Source organism: Carya illinoinensis, chromosome 2, assembly GCF_018687715.1.
Source record: "Carya illinoinensis cultivar Pawnee chromosome 2, C.illinoinensisPawnee_v1, whole genome shotgun sequence".
Classification (NCBI taxonomy): domain Eukaryota; kingdom Viridiplantae; phylum Streptophyta; class Magnoliopsida; order Fagales; family Juglandaceae; genus Carya; species Carya illinoinensis.
Window position 1 is genome coordinate 36,347,393 of NC_056753.1, and position 21,062 is coordinate 36,368,454.

At 38.8% G+C, this 21,062-nt stretch overlaps 3 protein-coding genes across 3 annotated transcripts; 2 read left to right on the plus strand and 1 right to left on the minus strand.

Moving 5' to 3' along the window:
• Positions 1-10,261: 10,261 nt before the first annotated feature.
• Positions 10,262-11,326, plus strand: LOC122301928 (lectin-like protein LEC). Its single transcript, XM_043113277.1, has one exon. The coding sequence runs from the start codon at positions 10,262-10,264 to the stop codon at positions 11,324-11,326; it is 1,065 nt and encodes a 354-aa protein (XP_042969211.1).
• Positions 11,327-12,542: 1,216 nt separating this feature from the next.
• Positions 12,543-18,428, minus strand: LOC122301457 (immediate early response 3-interacting protein 1-like). The gene is made up of 2 exons (XM_043112827.1): positions 18,222-18,428; positions 12,543-12,932 (listed from the first exon to the last, which is right to left on the minus strand). The coding sequence occupies exon 2, from the start codon at positions 12,926-12,928 to the stop codon at positions 12,695-12,697; it is 234 nt and encodes a 77-aa protein (XP_042968761.1). The 5' UTR covers positions 12,929-12,932; positions 18,222-18,428; the 3' UTR covers positions 12,543-12,694.
• A 542-nt stretch (positions 18,429-18,970) lies between these two features.
• LOC122301459 (60S ribosomal protein L35a-1-like) lies at positions 18,971-20,782 on the plus strand. Its single transcript, XM_043112830.1, has 5 exons — positions 18,971-19,171; positions 19,305-19,340; positions 19,831-20,059; positions 20,138-20,180; positions 20,504-20,782. The coding sequence occupies exons 1-4, from the start codon at positions 19,140-19,142 to the stop codon at positions 20,177-20,179; spliced, it is 339 nt and encodes a 112-aa protein (XP_042968764.1). The 5' UTR covers positions 18,971-19,139; the 3' UTR covers position 20,180; positions 20,504-20,782.
• Positions 20,783-21,062: the final 280 nt, after the last annotated feature.

Sequence of the window (21,062 nt, forward strand, 5' to 3'; positions counted from 1 at the left end):
TAATTAAATAATTTATAAATAATAAAAAAATAATTTGAATTAAGATATTTTATAAATTTTGAAAAGTAGATAAAAAATTAAATAAAAATATTTTAAAGTTAAAAAATTATTTTTTAATATTATTTTTATTTTAAAATTGGAAAAAATTAAACTATTTAACCTTTTATATTTTAGAAGAATTATAATAATTAAATAATAATTATATATATATGTAAAAATTAAAAAAATATTTATATTTAAATAATATTTAAACATTCAAACAAGATTAATGACATCATGAAACGATTTCAATATCGAGATTGCAATGATGCCTTTTGGACCCCCTGAAAATGACTGAACACCGCGAACTTCGACGTTTGTCAGCCTATATATGAGAATGAAGTAGAAACGGATGATCGATCGGTATGGGCAATTGCACCCACTTAAAAGCTAATTGGCGCCTACCCACTATATTTTATTTGCCCGGCCCCTCCCTATGTATACATGAGATTGGCTCTAAATACTTTTACAATTTTATTTTTCTTGGCACAACAGTATAACCAAAGTACCACCCAAGTCCGAACACTGCAATTACTTTATCGTCTCAGCCATATGTAACACTTTCGATTTCAACGACGTTAATGCCTGGGTTGGATGTCAAATATCGAATTATTTTATTTTATTTAATTATTATAATTTTTTTAAATTTTTACATAAAATATAATAAAAAATTTAATTTTTTTAAATTTTAAAATAAAATTAATATTAAAAAATTATATTATAACAATAATATTTTATTTAACTTTTAACAAAATATCTTATCTCATTTGAATTATGTAACCAAATCAAATTTTAATAATATATTTTAATTAATTATTGTCAGTAGGACAAGATTAAACAAGTTGGTAGTTCTATTAAAAATAATATTATATATAATCTTGTAATGTATAAGTATCACATAATTATTTCAAGAAAAAATGAGATATAGATAGATATATTTTCACCTACAAATTATGAAGTCGTAATTCGTGTTGCCATATATGCACTGAAAAGCGTCCTAAAAAAGGAAAAACAAAATCAACAGACGAAGAATTAAACCGGCCATGCAGTGAGGGTCCAAAAACCTTGATTCCATATCAGACACACAATGGATGTCCCACTTCTTACACGATCGATGAAAGCAGCGGAGACGACTTTTGATGTCAAACAAAATAGGGGTAGGTCGATGATGTGGGGTATCATGAGGAGGTGTCCTTAAGCACTAATTGAATCGTCCTTTAGTGTAGAGAGCCGAGTCATAACTAGCTAATTCACTCCACGTGACATTGCAAATCATGTACGTAAGTAGTTAGATCAAATCAATGCATGGGCGTACGTACTGTGCGTACCTTTTGAAACCCTAATTAAGCCCTAGTGGCCGGAATTAGTACCGTAACGAGAGAAGAAGGATTTTCGTGCTTTATAAATTCAAATCTCGTAGTCCGGTTAAAATCCTAGCTAGCTAGTTCTGACCATCCATTGTCAATATTATCTAAACTTCACATGCATGGTTGTATATATAGCGCTAGCTAGCTTTAACATCACCGGCTAAAGGTACGTACATGAATTGCAAACTGCTAGCTCTTTCTAATCAATAAGTTATTTTTTATGAATATAATATCTGCCCAAAAAAAATAATCAATAAATTATTTGAATCACCACTACCTGAAAAGAAAAATGACATGGTCAAAGCACCAGGAATGAGGAACGTACGTAAGGTCTAAGCCATGGTCAGGAGAAACAGTTTTAGCACTTCTAGACTACGTATAACGTACCGTGGAAATGACGATATATATATAGCACTGTTTTTATTCTTAATTTGTTTCTGCATGCAGCTTGCCAATGGATCATCAAGCTGCTAGTTAGCTTAATTGGTAGATATACATAATACACAACCACGTACTGGCCCCATGGCCGGCAGATTAATGCCGCCATCCAAGCTGTTGCGGTCCAATTATAAACCTCAAAACTCCAAACATTCAATAAAGGAGTAGAAGTAGGGGCCAGCCACTCTAGGACCACACATTGATCATCTTAAATGACTGATAAAAAAAAAGGCACAAAAAGGAGGAAATTAAAGGAAGAAAAGAAACAAAGAGATAAAGATAACTACTACTCATCGACATAAAATAAGAACTTTCAAGTTTCAAGTAAAAGCAGAAAATAGGAAAATATATATATAAATATACATATACTGTTGAAAGAATGCCTTTGACAGGAAAAAAAAAAAAAAAAAAAAAAAAGCCTGGGGATCCTGGCAATCATAGAACTTTTTCTTTAATTGGGTGCCATCACTGCCATGCCATTAACAATTATAACTCGGCAACATATGACCCAGGTCATGCCTGTGGTCACTTCATGACCCGGGTATCAGGTCATGAACAGAATGAACTAATGTATGAAAATAATTCACAATGACTATTCCATCCCAATCCTTCAATTGAATCTAAACAAGAACGAACTGTACTGGGTGGAAAGCTGGCACTTAAGGCGGAATTGAACGAATGAAAGATGAAAGCTAGATATGAAATATCACGAAGAGCAGCAAATTAATGCAGGTTCATTCAAGCTGGTCGACCATGTGCCCCACTAGGTGGGTTACAAGGCCTGGGAGGAAATAACAATCGTGTCTGGCCTACGAATCAGGAACATATATGTCGTCAAGAATGAACCAAACCCTACTTTCAAATTACATCAGACAGTAGCATGCATGATCAGCCAGCCACAAATTACCCCACTATGCATTATATGTGTGAGAGAGTGAATATATGGTGGTGGGGTGGTCTGTATAGCACCAGAAAAAAGAAATTCAGTACTGTGATTGTGGACCCTTGTGTTTCACATGGTTTGGACAAGATCAAACATCACCCATCACGATCTTATAATATGAACGAACCGCTGATATTGGCCTTACTTACTAATGGCTGAGATGAGTACTTAATTGCGAGGAAGCTAGCATTGGTAGTACTGTTGATAAGCAGTACTCTACTGAATTCTATCCTTCCGTAAGAGAATATTGTAACAAAGAGCTGATTAATTAATTGAGGTAATTCATGCAACTTAAGCGGACAATGTCTGTAACTGTATCTATGGAACTAAACTAGTTTCCTCTCACTCATGCTGGTTAGGAACAAACCAGGATTTAGAAGGCTAGCTAGCTGAAAGATCAGTTTGTAGAGAGAGATCACATGCACGAGTACTCTTCTTTTGCAAACTCTCATGTGATGAAGTTAATATTAATGTTGATCTAATTGGAGTGGAATTTGCACGTACAGTGGCATTTTGTCATGATTCGAAGCTTTCATCATGATATATACCAATATTTGTTATTGTTTTCCCAGCCAGAAACTTGCACCAACAGCGTTAACATGACAATGTTAAAAGCCTAGTATTTAGCGAAGTAAGAAGCCCGTTCTGCATAATACGTAGCTATCAGCTGCATTTAACTGTTTTCATTTTATTCTAAACGAACCGCTAGCAGCTAGCAAGCTATACCTTAACTCTTTTTTTTTTTTCTTTTTTTTTTATCGGGGGTTTGTTGTCTTGACGCTAGACCTTTAAGCTATCTAGACCTTTAAGCTATCTATACGACAAGAATGTTTTGGTTCGGATGAAAGGACAGCTATAAGATATTCTTGTTGGTAAGACTAATGCACCCTTTCGGCCTATTATTATCTGGTGCCTATCCATGTGCATCAGTTATAGCTAGGCCAGTACTGATCTTAACGGGAAGAGAAATGCATGGTCGTCGATCGCAATATTTATTTAAGTTAAAAAAAAAACAAAAGAACTGGCGTTTTACATGTGAAACCCTTGCGTTGAACTGGGAAATATTGTAAAAGTTAGTGACGTTATAAAATGAGTACTTATCCCCATTGTTCACTCTTCATATGATCATATTTCGGGATCGTAATTAATTGGGAATAAAATCCGGATTAATCACATTTTTTTATCACAAGAGAATTACACTATAAGTGCACCTTTCCCATCTCTCTCTCCCTCCCTCCTCCCACCCCCCCCCCCCCCCCCCCTCTCTCTCTCTCTCTCTATAAGCCTACTGGACAGCTCGCATGCTTCGGATCTTCAAACGTATGTATTTTCGAGTCAATCATATGATCATATCAGTACGTATCGACCATATGATCGATCAATATAAATGTATAAAATATTGCTTATAATAGAAAATTATGTTATATATATTTATGTTTTATTCTGCAATAGTATTCATTATGAAACAAGCATAAAAAGCCTGACGCGAGAGAGGAACATGGACTGAACCACGAGTCTTCATTAAAATAAAGGAAAATAACAAAGAAGAATATTGGTATACATCGGTATACCCAACTTGTTGGGAAATTCTAAGAAACTATAGCTGACCCACTACTGGTAACCTTTTCCATTCGTTTGGTCTTGTTAGAGCATGGGGTCTACAAGCATGGAAATATCTTTTGAAAATTTTGTGATGATTCGGTAAATCTTAAGAAATTTTATAAAATCTGGATTATATTTCTCAAAAATAAAAGAATAAAGATGAAATTTTAGGCATTCTCGAGTCTCTTTTATATCGAGGGCACCCGCAAACCACTTTCCTCTGAAGACATACACGCACACAGTAGAGGGAGAGAGAGGGGGGGGGGGGGGGGGGGAAGAGAGAGAGAGAGAGAGCGAGAGAGAGCGAGAGAGAGAGAGAGAGAGGAGGACGTTGAAGGAAGTTTATGGGTTTTCTACAGCAACTAGAGGAGGAATCCAAAGGGATCGCATTGATCCCATGCTCGCGCGCACTGATCACAACTTTGGATCATGCTATCCCTTTGGATTCCTCCTTTGGTAGCTTCTAATTAGTATTTAGCACTGCACTGTGCCACAGCCTCTTGTCATGCATGAGTAATACCCCTATTTATCAGGCTAGCTCCTCACTCACGCCAAACTCCGTGGAGGAAAGCTTGCCATGTATTGAACTTACCCCAATAATTCAAGTAAGTCGTCCGTAACTCAAACCCTTTTGCTCAAAATTAGCCTTTTGTCTAGCTTTCTTACTCTGAGAAACTCTTTTTTCTTTGTTTACTTAAGCCAAAGTATTCTTGAAAAATCGCCTACTTGCATGATCGCTTAGCTTGCTAAAGACTATCTTCTTTTCAACAAATAGAGTATCATTCATAATTGTTTATTTTCTTATATATGGATGAAATCATGGAAGTCATTATTCAAAACCCAAAATAATCTGGCTATGGATGTAATGGATCTGAGTTTAGAGGATTATGGCTCAACCCTAAAAAACGGAGATCCGCTCCGAGATACGTTCCGGAGTCCAAGATGTCAGCTAGCTCCAAGAGTTGTTGTTTAAAGTTGCCACAGACACTAATTTTACTTATTTAAATACAGATATGTATATATACGTAAATGTTGTCTCTCCGTCATTATCCTAAGTTAAAAATAAAACCAAATAATTATTTACGTGTTCCTTAATTTTAACTAAACAGCAGGCCAGCAAGAAAAACCGTAGTCTATAAATCATCTCCCCATCAATAAAAGTTTGGTGAAGAACAGCAAGTTATCTCTGCTGAAACTTAGAGATCTTTTACATTTGATTCTATAGATCTTTACACAGTTTATGATTTAGTGTTCCCTTTCTCCAAGTAATATGTCTGCAAGTACTGAAGAAATAACTTTGGTTAAAGTACCGTATATACTTAATCTTCAAGTCATGTGTAGACTATTGGGTACTTTTATCTTTTGGTAAATCTATATTATGTAACTACATATATAGATTCAAACTTATTAGTTGAATGGGAAAAGAAAATACTAATTAATGATCAAATTATTATATAATTTCACTTATTTTGGCTTTCACAACATGTAATATGCTTCTGTTCCCGATATGATGATGCCCTACCGGCAACAGAGTGGAAGCTAGCTATTAGCAACATTGCAAATTATAAAACAGTGGCTGGTAATAAAGACATCAATTGCTAGATACATACCTGTCAATCAACCTCATTGTTGGAAACTTCTTGATCATAATTACAAGCTTCCAACATTTTGATTTCACCTTTTAGAAAAGTAACTTTTTTCCAAGAAATGATGTAAACATATATAATAATTGATTGACTACCAAACGTTTGCTTTCTAGTTTCCACCAAGACCTAGGTAGCTTAGTTCTGCTGACATTATTTTCGGCTTGACCAAACAGTTGCTAAGAGTTAAGAGTGAGTTGGATGGAAGGTACGTAATAGAACAGATCATCCTAGTCATCACATGAGTGGTAGTACCTGTGGTGGCCCTCAGTCAAGAACCCCAGATCACATTCTTTTAGGGACTTTAATTAGAATCCAAGGTGGTGAAAGATCAAGTTAATTAAGGATCTCTTTTCTTGCCTAGTACTTTGGTCCTGGCATTGAGTACTGTCCCAAAGGCAAAGGAATCATGTACGTACATGTGATGAGACCCCAAAAAAAGGTCCTTTAATGCCTGCTTTGCTCTAGTTGTCTTAGCACATGAAACCCATTAACACTCTTAAATCCCTCACGCCATATATTGATATCTCTCTTTTCACATGGCACCAACCTTCTACAGTACTGTCCTTTCGCTTTCCTACTTATTTCCAAGGATTTGTACCTCTTCATGATCAAGATCGAATATCTATACGGATACCCTCACGTTATAAGAAACGATGCACACAAGCAATGGAATGGACCTCCATAATAAATTATCCTTCAATACGTAAGATCAAATCTTACAATTTGACGAACTCCTTTTACGTACCGAAGTTTTAGTGTACCAAATTAACTTGGTTAAATTCTGGCCAGAATGAACAACGAAACGTACGGTACTAGTATTACCCCCTTAGATATTCTGCTGTATGAGTATATTTTGGCTGTTTGAGTATGACCCAAAATCACCTTAGATGTAGTTATCCTCGTGGTTCAGTAGGGGCTAGGTACGCAGTTATATATGCCAGGTTTGGAGCATGAGAAATTATTAGCCTTCCGTCTTGATGATCTTAGGTCACGATTGGAGGCTAAGCCTGCGAATCATATATTATGTATGCAACGCTCAAAACTTTTTATGCATCGTTTTCGTCATTAATCCAATTGCTGTCCACATAAATTTTTGCATCTATTTAGTTTCCTTTGATGTGCGAAGTAGAGTTTAAACCGTAAATATATATTACACGTCAACCAATACAGGTCGTCTAATGACATCACTAAACGTCAATAACTATACAGAGATTACAGATAAACTATGATCATACAAACTTGTGTCGAATTTTTTATAAACCTAGAAAGCAAACAAAGAAACTTCATGACTTCAGAGTAATTAATGTACTCTCAATATTTTTTACTACTATTTATTACTTTATTATTATTTTTCATCTATTTTTACTATTATTCTTTATTTTTTACTTATATTTTATTACTATTTATTAATTTATTATTACTTTTTACCTATTTTTTATTACTATTCACAACTCTTTTCAACACCTCTCAACACCTAAATCCACCCTTAAATGCATGGGAATTATACGTAGTTGACATTCTGCTAGGTGATGGGATCCGAAGCTCGGATTGAAGAATTGTTGGACACCGCATGGAACGCACAAATTTCTTCGAATTTCGTCCAAATTTTTCTGTACAATTGGACTTGTACAGAGGTTCTTAAAAGGACACAAGCTGCCAAAAGAAACCTTAGGCATTATCTCTTCCGTGTTCGTCAAAAGATTGTATGGCCCTTGCCTGGGAAGTGGGAACACAAAACCACTGACCCCAATTCAACACCAACAACCGCCTCGTTCCTTTTCTCTTAGCTACCCATTTCTGTTCTTTGTCTAAAACTGCATTTTTGTCAAAACTCACTTTGTAACCATTTAAGGAAGATCTGGAGGACGTGATTTATTTTTTTTCCTTCACCCATTTTAAGAGGGCCCATTATCAAGTCTGGATGATTTGACTGATCACGTCCAAAAGCTGATCAAGATTTATGTTTCGAGGTTACATTTAAGTTCATTACACATAGATAGATCAGTTGAACTTTATAACCCAAAAAGAAAGAAGTTTTACCACCTAATTATATATATACACTGCCAACTTGACATTTCCGTAGTAGATTATTTCCATTAATTAAGGGCATTAATATGCAGGACTAACAATGCATGGGGATCATATCTGTTGAATCCCGATGTCAATTTTCAATTAGAAAAAGGCTGAGTCAGCCAAAGTGTTTGGAATTAGTTGGTATAGTACAATAATCCCCAATTTTATGGTGCGTGCTCCATTTGTCAAAAGGAAAGAAATGCACTGTCTACAAGTGTTTTTCCCAAGTTGGAACACAATCTACATAGGGCACTCAGCATGACCATAATTATAACGTAATTTGACCACCTTAGCTACCGTGTCTATATGTATACCTTCTTTTCAAGGGAAATGATGAGGATGTTGTGGAATCAACTGCACGCCATGGTCAGAGACTCAGCGCTAATGAAGCCCCCCCTCCCATGATGATGTCTGTAAGATCACCCCAAGATTCAGATCTTCATGGTTTTCTAGAAATTCAAAACTTTTTCCCACCCATGTTTTGGTTTCATCTACCATGTTTGTACGTAGTAGTGATGTTCGTGTCATATTCGGAGTGCGTTGGCTGGGTGGCGATTCTAGAGTTGAGGGCACTGTGCTATGGTCCTGGAGTAGTATACTAGTGCTGTGGCAGTGGCATCGGTTTTGAAATACTCCAATATGTATAATCATTACTTACGAGAATTAGCTCTACAAATTAAGTATTGTGACCACTATCCCCGAAGCTATAAGATATTGATGCACCTACAAAAGTAACAAAACTATTCAGGATCATCTAGATTCGATATATTTTATATACAAAGAAAGATATAGAGTGCATGGATATATGAGAACTTTTAAGCTAGCTAACTCTATGCATGGCAGCAAGCAGCAGCTGGTTCGCAGTGAATATTGCATTAAGGTGGCTAAAGGACAGCAGCTCGCAGGAGTAGCAGTACTAGTTGGGGTTAGACGACGTAGCTAGCGTGATAAAGATCTGTTGAGTGATAGGATCTACAATACTATTTTCCTGTTTGTTCAATATAGGCTGATAGGCATGAATGCATGCACTAACAAGTAAAATGCTTTCTTCACTGTCATAAAATTCCTTGAAACAACATCTTCTTTTCCCCGGAAAAGGGAAGCAAATAATCATTTGAAAAGCTTGTGCCATGTCTTTGACATCAGTAGTAATTACGTAAGTCAATTATTATCACAAGCAGATTTTTAACTTGCGTCACGAGATTTGTCTTCACTGCAATTCTCTTTTTCCCACTTTTTTCCTATAATTCTCATCTAGAAGAATATCATCTTTAGGTAAAAATTAAAGTTAAATATCATTAACGAAAATAAAAGCGCATAAATACTGGCAAATTCCACGACCAAATGCATAGACTGAGAGTGAGATCAGAGGACCAACAGGTAGGGACGTAGTGGAACTAGTTCGATTTTTGGGCTAACTAACATCTGGTATGAAAAGGTCATGAGGTGTTAAAGCATGGATGAAATATTGTCACTGCTGGAATCATGGATAACTTTTGCCATCCAAGGGCATTGAAAAATCATCACATAGTTCCAAATATATGTTGCTGGAAATGATTTTCAATTTGTAAAGGGGGGACCCAGATGCCTCGCTAGTATGCCACACCTTGCGTGCAGCAGATGCAAGGTCTTGTCTACTCGCCACTCGGCTTCCACTTTCTTAATTATCGAGTTTAATTCCTGTTTACGACATTATATAACATACTACACGCCCGCTTGCAACGGAAGCAATACACCTGTGTCTCTAACCAATTATCACCCTAAATTCTCAGCTTAATTTCGACTAAATTGACCGACCAGGGACCAAGTTGTAGTAATTCAGTTCAACAGAAACTGAACCTATTAGATGCGGACATGTGTCCCATAACAGGACATGAAGAATATATTACTATATATCCCCCAGCCATACTTTTTGGTCTTGTTACAATCAGGCATCTATTTGTTGTGGCAAACCATTTGGATGAGGTGCTTAATTTTGTTTGAATTGTCTTTTTACTTAAATACTTTCGGGCCATATGTCTTTACATTATTGGGCTGAAACTCGGCCCGCCCCACCCATTATCTGGTTATTCTTCTGCGATAGCTTCAAAACTCAAGACGGTCGGAAATCAGACCAGGCATCGCTGAACTGACAGAATCTTCTTCTGCAAATTATGGCTGGAGTTTTCATTTTCAGAAACATCTTCTCCTTTTCTCTCTCAGTTCTCTATGCTCTATTTCTAATTTCAAATCCCTCTTCTTCTCTCTCATTCACTCGAACCCTACCAAACAGCCCCAACTTCGATTCCGAAACTGCCCTCTTCGGCGACGCCGGGGTGATCATCATCGACGACGGCCAGCCTTGCGTGAAACTCACGCGGCCATCAACCTCGAGCACGGGGCTTCTCATGCGCACAGAACCCTTCAAGTTCCTGGATGCAAAACAGCCGACCTCTTTCTCTACGGAGTTCTCTTTCTCGATCTCCCCTGGTAACAGTAGCGATGAGGGTAATGGGGACGGCATTGTTCTCATTTTCGTAGCTGGAGAATCATGGTCAAAATGGTCGACGGTCGAAGGAGGCTCATTCGCGCTCTCCAAAGAAAACAGATTGACGGGCAATGTAGGTGACCAGCACGCCGATGACGTAGAAATCAGTTTGAACGACTTCGACTCCTCTTTGAACTTGGTGCTAAGTAATGGAGACAAGTTCAAGTCTTGGATCGATTACGATGCGAGTTCGAAGAGACTGGAGGTTAGGCTGAGTAAATCCGGGGACAGGAGACCGTACAGTCCCATAATTTGGCGTGCGGTTTATTTGGCTGGAATGCTGGGGGACGAGGACGTGCGCGTGGGCATAGCTTCGCGGAACGGGAACTCGTCGCAGAGCGCGAGCATATATTCGTGGAGATTTAGGGTGCGAAAGTATCCGTATTCGATGCACTCGTTTCCGGTGGATCCGCAAGGATATGTTGTAAAGGACGAGGAGGAGCGCGGCGAGCGGGTGAGGAAGGTGAAGAGGAGTGGTTGTGTGCTGACAATGATGAGGGGGTTGATTTTGGCAACGGTGTTTGGGGCGTTGGTGACTTTTGGAGCGCTGTTTTTGTGGGGAATGCTTGTAAGTAGGCGCGAGGCTGGCTGTCCCGTCTATGCTGCCGATTTCGGGTACAAGAAGGTCGATGTAGTTGTTGAGGAAAATAGTGATGGGTTGAAAAAGAAGGGGGATGAAACTAATGCATGAGGGACTACGGGTATTGCTGTGTGATTGTGTATTTTTGTTGTTATGGAATTGTAGCTTGTGTTACCCTCTCTGCATGCTAGGTTACTTGGATGCAGCGAAGATATATCGCTATTAGAAATCCTTTGTAACATTTATAGCTTTGATGATTAGATTCTCTAGCATATCCAATTCTAAATCCGCATCTTTGTTTATCTAAACTGCAGAATCCCTTAAGCCTTCACCCTTGATTCATTTCCATCACCCAATTACCAGCTATATGGAAAAGAAATGGGAGAAAAAAAAATTATTTCCTCTTCTTTGGGCTGCGGCATTTGCTCTGATGAGGAGCATAATCCTTCAATAAGCAGCCTTTGCTTTACCCGAAGTTTTTATATATAGATGTGAAAAATAAATAGAGAATATGAACTGAAAGTGAAATGTGTCGCAAAACAAAATATGCTTTAGACGGGACGATGCACGCAAACTCATATCCACTCAACAAACTCTTCAGTACCTAATTGCTCACATCGCAAGCTTCTTTCCCAAAACTGAACCGGGGGCCTTTTAGATAAGCAACAGGTGTTGGTGCTATTGCCAACTTGGTTTCATTTATTCAAAAGGATTCTTGGGGCACTTCCCTGCATTCAAACATTTTGGACACTCAAGAGAAATGCAGGATATGTCTGGGTTGTATTACTCTGTGTAATCACCAGTAGTCAATCTCAGTTCCCAATGAAAAACATACTGGGACTGGGAGGGTCATCTTTCCCTCAGCGTTTTCACGGGTCATATTTTTCTGGTACTGGAATCTATCTGACCCAATTAATTAACAACTCATACACGGCCATTTCTTTGATATGCAATTTTTACCACAGTGAGATCTCTCTCTCTCTCTCTCTCTCTCCAATTTTTTTAATAAAAAACCGTAGGATAACGCCATATTTCAGGTTGCCAATCCACATTTTAGGAAAAGAAGACTTGCTGGTTCTCATATTGCAGCTGGTTTACACAATAATTTTCCAACTGGTTACTGCTATTACACTGAAGGGATTCATTTCCAACAGCATAATCTTACTCGGGAAAATCAGAATGGTGCAGAAAAAATCCAAGCCCTACTGGTCACTAACGTTTTTTTGAAAGGAAAAAACATTATCGTGAACATATGTTACAGGCTAGTCTGCTTGTCTAAGAGATATCAGTTCTCAACTTCCAAAAAATAATTTCTAGCCTATTTGAATTAGACAATCAACAGAAACTCTGTTTTCATTAAAAAATGAATATCTTGGTCACTTCAATAGTAAGCTAATGGTGAAAATTTGCTCGTCATACTTAAAACATAACAAAACCAAACCATCATTAAAGAAATACAAAATCCTACCCAAAGTGGTATCATCCAGATACCAACTTTACCACGATGAAGATAAAGTTTAGCAATATGAGAGGAACTCTTAGGTACTGGGTTGCATAAATAAGACCTATAAGCTGCCCCTTCAATGATTTTGTCTTGCCCCCTGAGAATTCTGAGAAGCTCCATCCTCTAGGTGCCAGGAAGCGGTCCTCATTTAATATTGCCAAAGCATTAGCAAGTAGTAGGCAACCCTCCAGTAGTGTCCACAAACCCATTTTCCTGTATCATAAGAATTTTACATCTAAAACCTTAATGCACATCAATTTCAAGGTAGTCTTCACCCCACCCTCCCTACCTATTGTGTATATAAAACTGCTAAAGAAGACCATGTCAAAATATCATCTCCGCATCTCTGGGACAGAAATGGCAGAAGGGAACAAATGCTAACATGTCGACTTTGACGACGCAATCTTTATTTTTGATAGGTTAACGACACATATCTTTAGAAGATACGTGGATGATTTCCAAGTACCATAGTGCAACTTTAACCAAAAGCTATTGGGACATTTCAGTCTGGACTATGGAGTCTGGACACAGCAGCCAAATCTTCGGTTGAAGTGAGATAAAATTTTTTTTTTTTTTTGAAATAAGAATCTGATTCCATTGATATAATTTAAATCAGTTCAGAGGTTACAACATAACGAATACATGAAGGACATTCTTCAATTTCACACAAATCCTCCTCAACTAATAATGCAGACTTGGCAAGTATGTGGGCTGCTTGGTTTGCCTCGCGAAAGACATGTGAAGCTTCCCAATTGCATTGACTTGCAAGACAATATCTAACATCCTCAATGATAAGACCCCCCGTACTCCAGTCGGCAGTGTTCTGGCGAAGCTTGTTGACAACCCTCTGGGAACCTCCCTCGAACACCACACCAGTAACGCCTATCTCCCTGCAAAATAGCACCATTAAGAGCAAGCCCAAGGCTTCAGCATCAAAGACACCACCTGGTGATGGTCTACTAGCACGCAGGGTGCCCATAACACACCCCCTACAGTCACGCACGATAGCTCCCACCCCCACCTTTCCCCCCTCCGAGCTAACAGCAATATCCCAGTTTGCCTTGTAGGTGCCAATTGCTGGCTTCCTCCAAGGTTGACTCCTTGGTGATGTACGTTCCGAAACCAGAGGAGCTCTGTTGGCGTCTTGGTAGGAAGTCAGTGTATTCTCTGCTTTTCGCACCACCATGTTGGGGGAAACAAAATCCTGACCGTGCACATAGGCATTTCTTCTATCCCATATTTCGCGCAGGGTGTTGGCCACCACCTCTAGATCAGACATTACTAACCTCTTGGTGAGAGCTGTCCAAATATTGAGGAACAGATCTGAGGTTGTGGACATCTTCTGCACCTTGATGATGCTTGCAGCCCAAACATCTTTCGCTGCCCCACACGACCACAACACGTGCCCAGAGGTCTCCGGTTCCAAATGGCAGATAGGACATAGGCTGTCTACCACCACCTTTCGTCTCTTAAGGTTGGCCAGAGTGGGAAGAGCTTCATTACATGCTCTCCAGATAAAAGATCTCACAGCAGGAGCAGTTTTCATTTTCCACACCGACTTCCACACCTGGGGTTCTTCTCTTTTGCATGATGATTCCCCCTCCAAGTCATCCACTTGCTGTCTATGGAGATGATAACCACTTCTAACTGTATACTGGCCATTAGGAGTGAATAACCATACCCTCTTGTCGTCCCTTCCCCCTATGCTGATAGGGAGTCTTCTAATGGCTTGGCATTCTGCATCTGAGAACATCTCCACCAATAGACTATCAACCCATGTGCGCCTGACAGAATCAATTATATCACTGACCTTGGTACACCCACAATCGGCTGGCTTGGTAGATGCAATGCTGGAAAAAGGCATACCCGGCAGCCACCTATCATCCCATATGTCAATACTTTTCCCGTTCCCCACTCGCCACGCCAAGCCTGCTCGTAGAAGGGACACCCCCGAGAAGATACTTCTCCATGCATAGGACGGGCTACTGCCGAGTTTTGCACCAAAAATATCAGATTTCTGGAAATATTTCTGTTTTAAAACTCGAGAGACCAAGGCTGAGGGGTTCTGTATCAGCTTCCAACATTGTTTTGCTAGGATAGCTAAATTAAAGCTTCTAAAATCTCTGAATCCTAGCCCGCCCAAGTCTTTTGAGGAGCTAAGTTGGTCCCATGGCACCCATTGTATTTTCGAATGGTCTTCATTGTATCCCCACCAAAATTTTCTGAGTAGTTGGTTGAGTTTTTGCGATATCGAGAGAGGTAAGAGGAATATGCTCATAGAATATGTAGGGATTGCTTGGAGGACAGCTTTGAGGAGAATCTCCTTTCCTGCAGATGAGAGTTGCTTTGTGTTCCAGTTTACAACTCTTGTCCAAGTTCTGTCGATTAGAGCATGGAATGCAGCTACTTTACCTCTTCCCATCATGGCAGGCAGCCCGAGATACTTCTCCATTGTGCTAATGGCCCTAATATTCCCAAGTTGGAGGAGTTTTGATTGTGTCTCTCGGCTTGTATTCTTGCTGAAAAACAGGGATGACTTTTCTTTGTTAATGACCTGACCCGACGCGTTTTCATAGTGTTTTAGGATGTTCAGAACTTCTGAGAATTCATTTGGAGATGCTTGGCAAAAGAGAAGACTATCGTCGGCAAAGAACAAGTGGCTGACTTTTGTAGGGCCCCTGCCTATCGGCGCACTTGAGAGTATTCCACCAGCCTCTGCTTTATTCAGCAAAGCAGTCAAAGCCTCTGCACATATTATAAAGATGTAGGGAGACAACGGGTCCCCTTGTCTGATGCCCCTGGTTGGCTTAAACTGCTGTTGCGGTTCCCCATTAACAATTATGGAGTAAGTGACCGAGGTGATACACTTTTGTACTAGCGAAACCCACTTATGAGGGAAGCCCATCTTGGTCATGACAGCCTCCACAAAACTCCACTCTACCCTATCGTACGCTTTACTCATATCCATTTTTAGGGCCATGAAACCTCTTTTTCCCTTCATGCGTGTCGACATGGAGTGTAGTACCTCATACGCAACCAACATGCTATCCGAAATAAGGCGGCCAGGTACAAAAGCACTTTGATTGTCGGAGATGATATTCGGCAGTATCCCCTTCATTCTGTTTGCTAGAGTTTTGGTCACCAACTTATAACAAACATTGCACAAACTTATGGGCCGAAAATCTGTAACTCTCTTAGGATTCTGTACTTTCGGTATTAGAGAGATATATGTATCATTTACAGCGCTGATGGAACCACCTCTATTCAGAACATTTAGTACAAACGAAGTGATTTCAGCCCCCACAACCTCCCAGTTTTTCTGATAAAATTGCGCTGGAAAACCATCTGGTCCAGGGGAGCCCAACGGCTTCATCTGAAAGATTGCACTTCTTACTTCTTCAGCCGTGAAAGGCCTAGACAGATCCTCACTCATGGCCGGGGATATCTTTTGATCCATGTGTCTCAAACAGTCATTTATACCAAAAGGGAGAGATGTAGTAAACAAAGAAGAGAAGAAACCTGTAAAAGCTTCACCAATGTCGGTTTGGGAGACGACTGTATGGCCTTCGGGGTTAGTGACTGCTTTAATGGTATTGGTCCTCCTCCTTTGCGATGCTTGATTATGGAAATATTGGGTGTTCTTATCTCCCCTTTGCAACCAGTGTTGCTTTGCCCTCTGCTTCCACTTTAGGTCCTGTTCTGCCAGTCTTGATTCGACCCTCCTCTGTAGATGAGACAGTCGGGTGATGTGTCTTCCCTCGCCGCTGTTTTGAAGGGCCCCAATTTCTTTTAAATCCTGGTCGACACCTCCCTTCTCTTGAGCTTTAATCCGTTTGTCCCATACTGTATACCCTATTTGGCATGCCTCCAGTTTAGCTCTTATGTTACCATCCTGGGAGTCACTCAAGAATCCCATGTTCCACGAGTGCTTTAGGACATCTATACTATCTTTTCTTAGTTCCCAAAGAGCTTCATACCGGAATGGTTGTGGTCCCCGGTGTCTGCCGTGGTGAGAGCCAAGGGTGGCAACAAATAAAGGGGAATGATCTGACTGTACCATGGCTAGTACTTTACAGGAACCTGCTTGGAACCTATCGACCCACTCTCGATTGGCCATTGCCCGATCAAGCTTCTCCTTGGTGAAATTTCTTCCACACCTGTTGTTTGCCCAAGTAAATCTTGACCCATGGTATTTTAAATCCTGTAGGCCACATTCTTCAAGAGCCAACCGAAATTGTTCTATCTACCTATAGGGTCGTCTTCCACCCCCCCACTTCTCTCTCTGGTTGAGGATCTCATTGTAGTCTCCCACACTAAGCCACGGTGTAGGTGCTTGAGGTTTCAAAAGTTTTAGCAATTCCCAACTACCCTTCCTTTTTGACTGTTCCGGATGGCCATAGAAACCGGTGAATTGCCATGGCTGTTTATTTTCCTCGTTTATCATCACATTAATATGCCACCTTGAGAAGTTGATTACGGAAACCTCCCATTCCCCTTTCCAAAGGATTGTGGGTCAATTATCTAAGCTTCATGCAGTGACAAAGATGACATTTTTCTGGGGTTTCAAAATGACCGACAGAAATATCCATGTTTATTAAAAAAAATGTTCACTCACATACATGACTCCATTTGCCTGAACCATGCCTCTGGTAATTCAAGGGAACTCTTAACTCAAAACCGAACACGTGATGTCTTGAATCTACAGCTTATGGGCTGCACCCAGACGGGCGTTCTCCGTGACATTATCAGATAAATAGTCCATATGATTAAAGGTTAAAAGGCTTTAAAAAATGGAATTCTTTTTGATTAAGGCCCTATTTGGTTGCAAAACTCATCTAAAATCAACTCAATTCGGTCTAATTTTAATCTGAGTCTAATATCCAAACACACAACTCTCAAATTACTAAACTTATCTCAACTCAAAACCTCCTTACATGTGAAATTCACAACTTTTTTTAACTCAACACATCTTTATACATGAAACTCAGAATCTTTTTCAATTTCTTATAAATAATACTAAACTTATCTTAACATTCAAACATATTTAAACTCGTCTTTTAGAAAGGCTCTATATAACTCGCTTCAACTACTCAACTTATAACTATTTATAAAGAACTCAAATGAGTTGAGCTCAATATATAAATATAGCCTAAGAATAAGACCTACAGTATTGTGCCTCAAAAGCAGATCCTTGATGAAAATGGGTATCAACCTTCCTTATTCGTATTAAAATCACATCCGAATCGATCCCACACAGAAAAGAGAGCCGAAATAAATCAACGGAAAGTAAGAGCGTCCAATTCAACTAACTATATAATAGCAACAGTATTTGACGAATAACCCAATTGTGAGGTACGCAAATGTGAGCGAGAACTGCACAAGATACCCAAATCGAAAGCCCAAAGGACATTGTGGAAACGATGCAAGTGTCCGTAAATCTAAGAAATTTATGAATCTGGATTAATAGGTAAATCCGGGATTTGTAGGGTTAGCAAAAATTACCTTCTCCCCCTAACCTGACTGCGGAACCTGATCTTCGGAATGGATCGTAGGCGGAGTCTGGAGCCAGAGGCTTCCCCGAAACGAGAGAGTGGAAAAAACGTGCCTAGTCCCGTTATATGCGCAACGAAAATTTTGGAAGGCCGCGCTTGCTTACTGTGGTAAAACAAGATTGAAATGGTACTGCAAGTCTGTACCAACTAAAAAAGTGTTCAAACTTCAACATGTAAAAGAAATGAGTTATGCTACATTCATTTTTCACTCCTTTTTTTTAATAATTATTTTATATTAAAAAAATAATACAATCAATTATTAATAAAATACGTAAAAAATAAAAATAAATATACATCAAATTTTTGAAAAAAAAGAAAAATGCTACACATCATCCCACACTACACATTTTATATATTAAAATATTATTTTTTATTATTTTTATTTTTTATTTTATTTTATTCATATTAAACTAATTAAATTATTCTATTTATCATCCACACACTACATATTTATTATAGAAAAAATGAAAAATAAATTAAAATAAATGTAGTGTGTAAAGTGTGAAGATGATTGAAAAAAAATATCGGTCACCGGGCCCCGGTCAGAAGAATACCGACGGGCGATCGAGTTATAAAATAGAAAATTGGTCCTGGTTTCCAAATATAAGTTTCCCAAGAAAGATTTGGGCTTATGAGTTCGGCTCAATATCAATCTAGACTTGAGCTGATAGACCCAAAATGTTTCTCGTCCTCTATTTCAGGTCCAAAAAGTTAAAAACCCACCCCTTCCGACGGCCTAAATATGAGCACCTGAATGATCGCAACTTTCACCAAAATAGGGTTTTAGGCTGTTGGCAGTGGTCTCTACTCTCTACCTTGCCTCTACGGTTTGTACTATCTGAAGCGAGCGCCTCCTAATCACATAGAAATGGTGAAGGGACGTCAAGGAGAGCGAGTGAGGTCTGCAATCTTTTCCTTTCCCGTTGTCTCTCTTAAATCCCTAGTTCCGAACTTTTTTTTTTTTTTTTCTGTTAACTTTACGCAAATAGATTTTAGCTAGTTTTTATGTTTTTGATCTTGTATTTGTTCTCAGGCTCTACGTCAGAGGAACAGTCCTCGGCTACAAGAGGTAATCGGACTTCATTTTATCCTATATAATCCGCCGATCGAATCTTTTTTTTTGGGAATAATTTTTTTTTGGCTCTCCTAGGTTCTGTTTGGCTGCTGAGATAAAACAATAGGAAATGAGTATTACTAGGGTCTTAGCTCGGATGTTTGTTTCTTGTGTTCCCAAATCCTAAAACCTTTAGGATATCTTATTGTTGTGTGTAGCTGTGTTAGGTAGATCAGAGTTGCTTTCTTTTTGTGTATTAGTATTTGCATTTGGTTTCCCGCATCTGTTTGGATGCCGAGGATTATAGGAAAAAATAACATTGTTTTTTCTGGATTGAGGTGTTTTTTTTAATAGTTCCTGAGGCACTAATAGTGAAATTGGAGGACTTAAGATTGTTCCTATAGTTTTATTATTTTCACATACAGTTTATCGGCTAGAAAGTTTAAGGTCTGAGATTCCTTCTGTTGGTTTTGTGTATAAACTTTTGACGGGGATGATGGATCAGGTCCAAGTCGAACCAGTACCCGAACACTTCATTGATCCAGATTGAGGGGGTGAACACCAAGGAGGAGGTTTCATGGTATGCGGGCAAGCGTATGGCTTATATCTACAAGGCCAAGGTGAAGAAGAATGGAACTCACTATCGCTGCATATGGGGTAAGGTGGCTAGGCCTCATGGTAACAGCGGCATTGTTCGTGCTAAGTTCAAGTCGAATCTCCCACCAAAATCCATGGTATAGTATAGTTGTTATTTTAATGTTTGTAGAATGGTTGTCTGTGAAAGTCACATTTTGTTTTTTGTTCTTTTGCAGGGAGCTAGAGTTAGGGTTTTCATGTACCCCAGCAATATATAAGGTACTTATTAATACTTATGAACGCTTTTTCTTCATTTATCTGCCTTTTATTCTCTTTTTTGTTTTGTCCTTGGTGTTTCTTTTTCAATTTTGGTTTTATGTTTTCAGATAATAAGAGATCTTTTTTAGATAAGAAGAAATCTTGTTTTTGTTTATGTACATACTGCCCCGACTGACTTACAAATTATTATATGTGAACTTACTGTTGATCTTCTTGTGGGCATTTGTTGTAAATGCTGAATGTAAGCATAATTGACAATTAATTGGTTGTTAGCTGGAATATCTCACTCTGGACCTTAATTGCATCTCCTTTTTCCTCTGCAGCTCTTAGGTTGTGTAGATGCTGGATTGGGTTGGTTATTCAGTAGCTTCTTTTTATGAGCGAAGTATATGTCATATGTTTTGGAGCAGAATCATTAGAGTGGTGCGAGGAATATTTTGGGTCTCTACTTATCAAAACGTTGTTTGTTTCTACTAATTTCATTGAGAAGTTTCCACCTGTTTGTTTCTTGATTTAATTATATGGGTGATCGAGATCTTATAGAATGGATACTGAGCAATGTTAGTTAAAGGCATTTGTTGGCTCTTTTATTTCGGCAGAAATTTTTTCCACCATGCTTATGCGATTGTTCTTTTCCCATCATGGTACTTAATTAAATATAATTTCTTTGAAATTATAAGTAGCTTCATTATTCGAAAAGGAATGATGTGCAACCATATGCTTGTTCTGTTTCATGTGTCCTTTTGTAAATTAATAGGAACGGGGCATTCTTGCATATGGGTGGGGAAAATAATCTTAACATACAAACAACAAACAGAATAGAATCAATAGTGTGGTTGATTAGCTCGAGCAAGGATTGATTTCTTAAAGCAAGTCAAAGGG

Bases quoted from the DNA above. Each gene is read 5' to 3' on its own strand.
- LOC122301928 (XM_043113277.1), top strand. From the start codon at position 10,262: ATGGCTGGAGTTTTCATTTTCAGAAACATCTTCTCCTTTTCTCTCTCA.
- LOC122301457 (XM_043112827.1), bottom strand. From the start codon at position 12,928: ATGGGTTTGTGGACACTACTGGAGGGTTGCCTACTACTTGCTAATGCT.
- LOC122301459 (XM_043112830.1), top strand. From the start codon at position 19,140: ATGGTGAAGGGACGTCAAGGAGAGCGAGTGAG. The intron at 19,172-19,304 runs GTCTGCAATCTT...ATTTGTTCTCAG, and splicing joins CGTCAAGGAGAGCGAGTGAG to GCTCTACGTCAGAGGAACAG. The intron at 19,341-19,830 runs GTAATCGGACTT...ATGATGGATCAG, and splicing joins ACAGTCCTCGGCTACAAGAG to GTCCAAGTCGAACCAGTACC.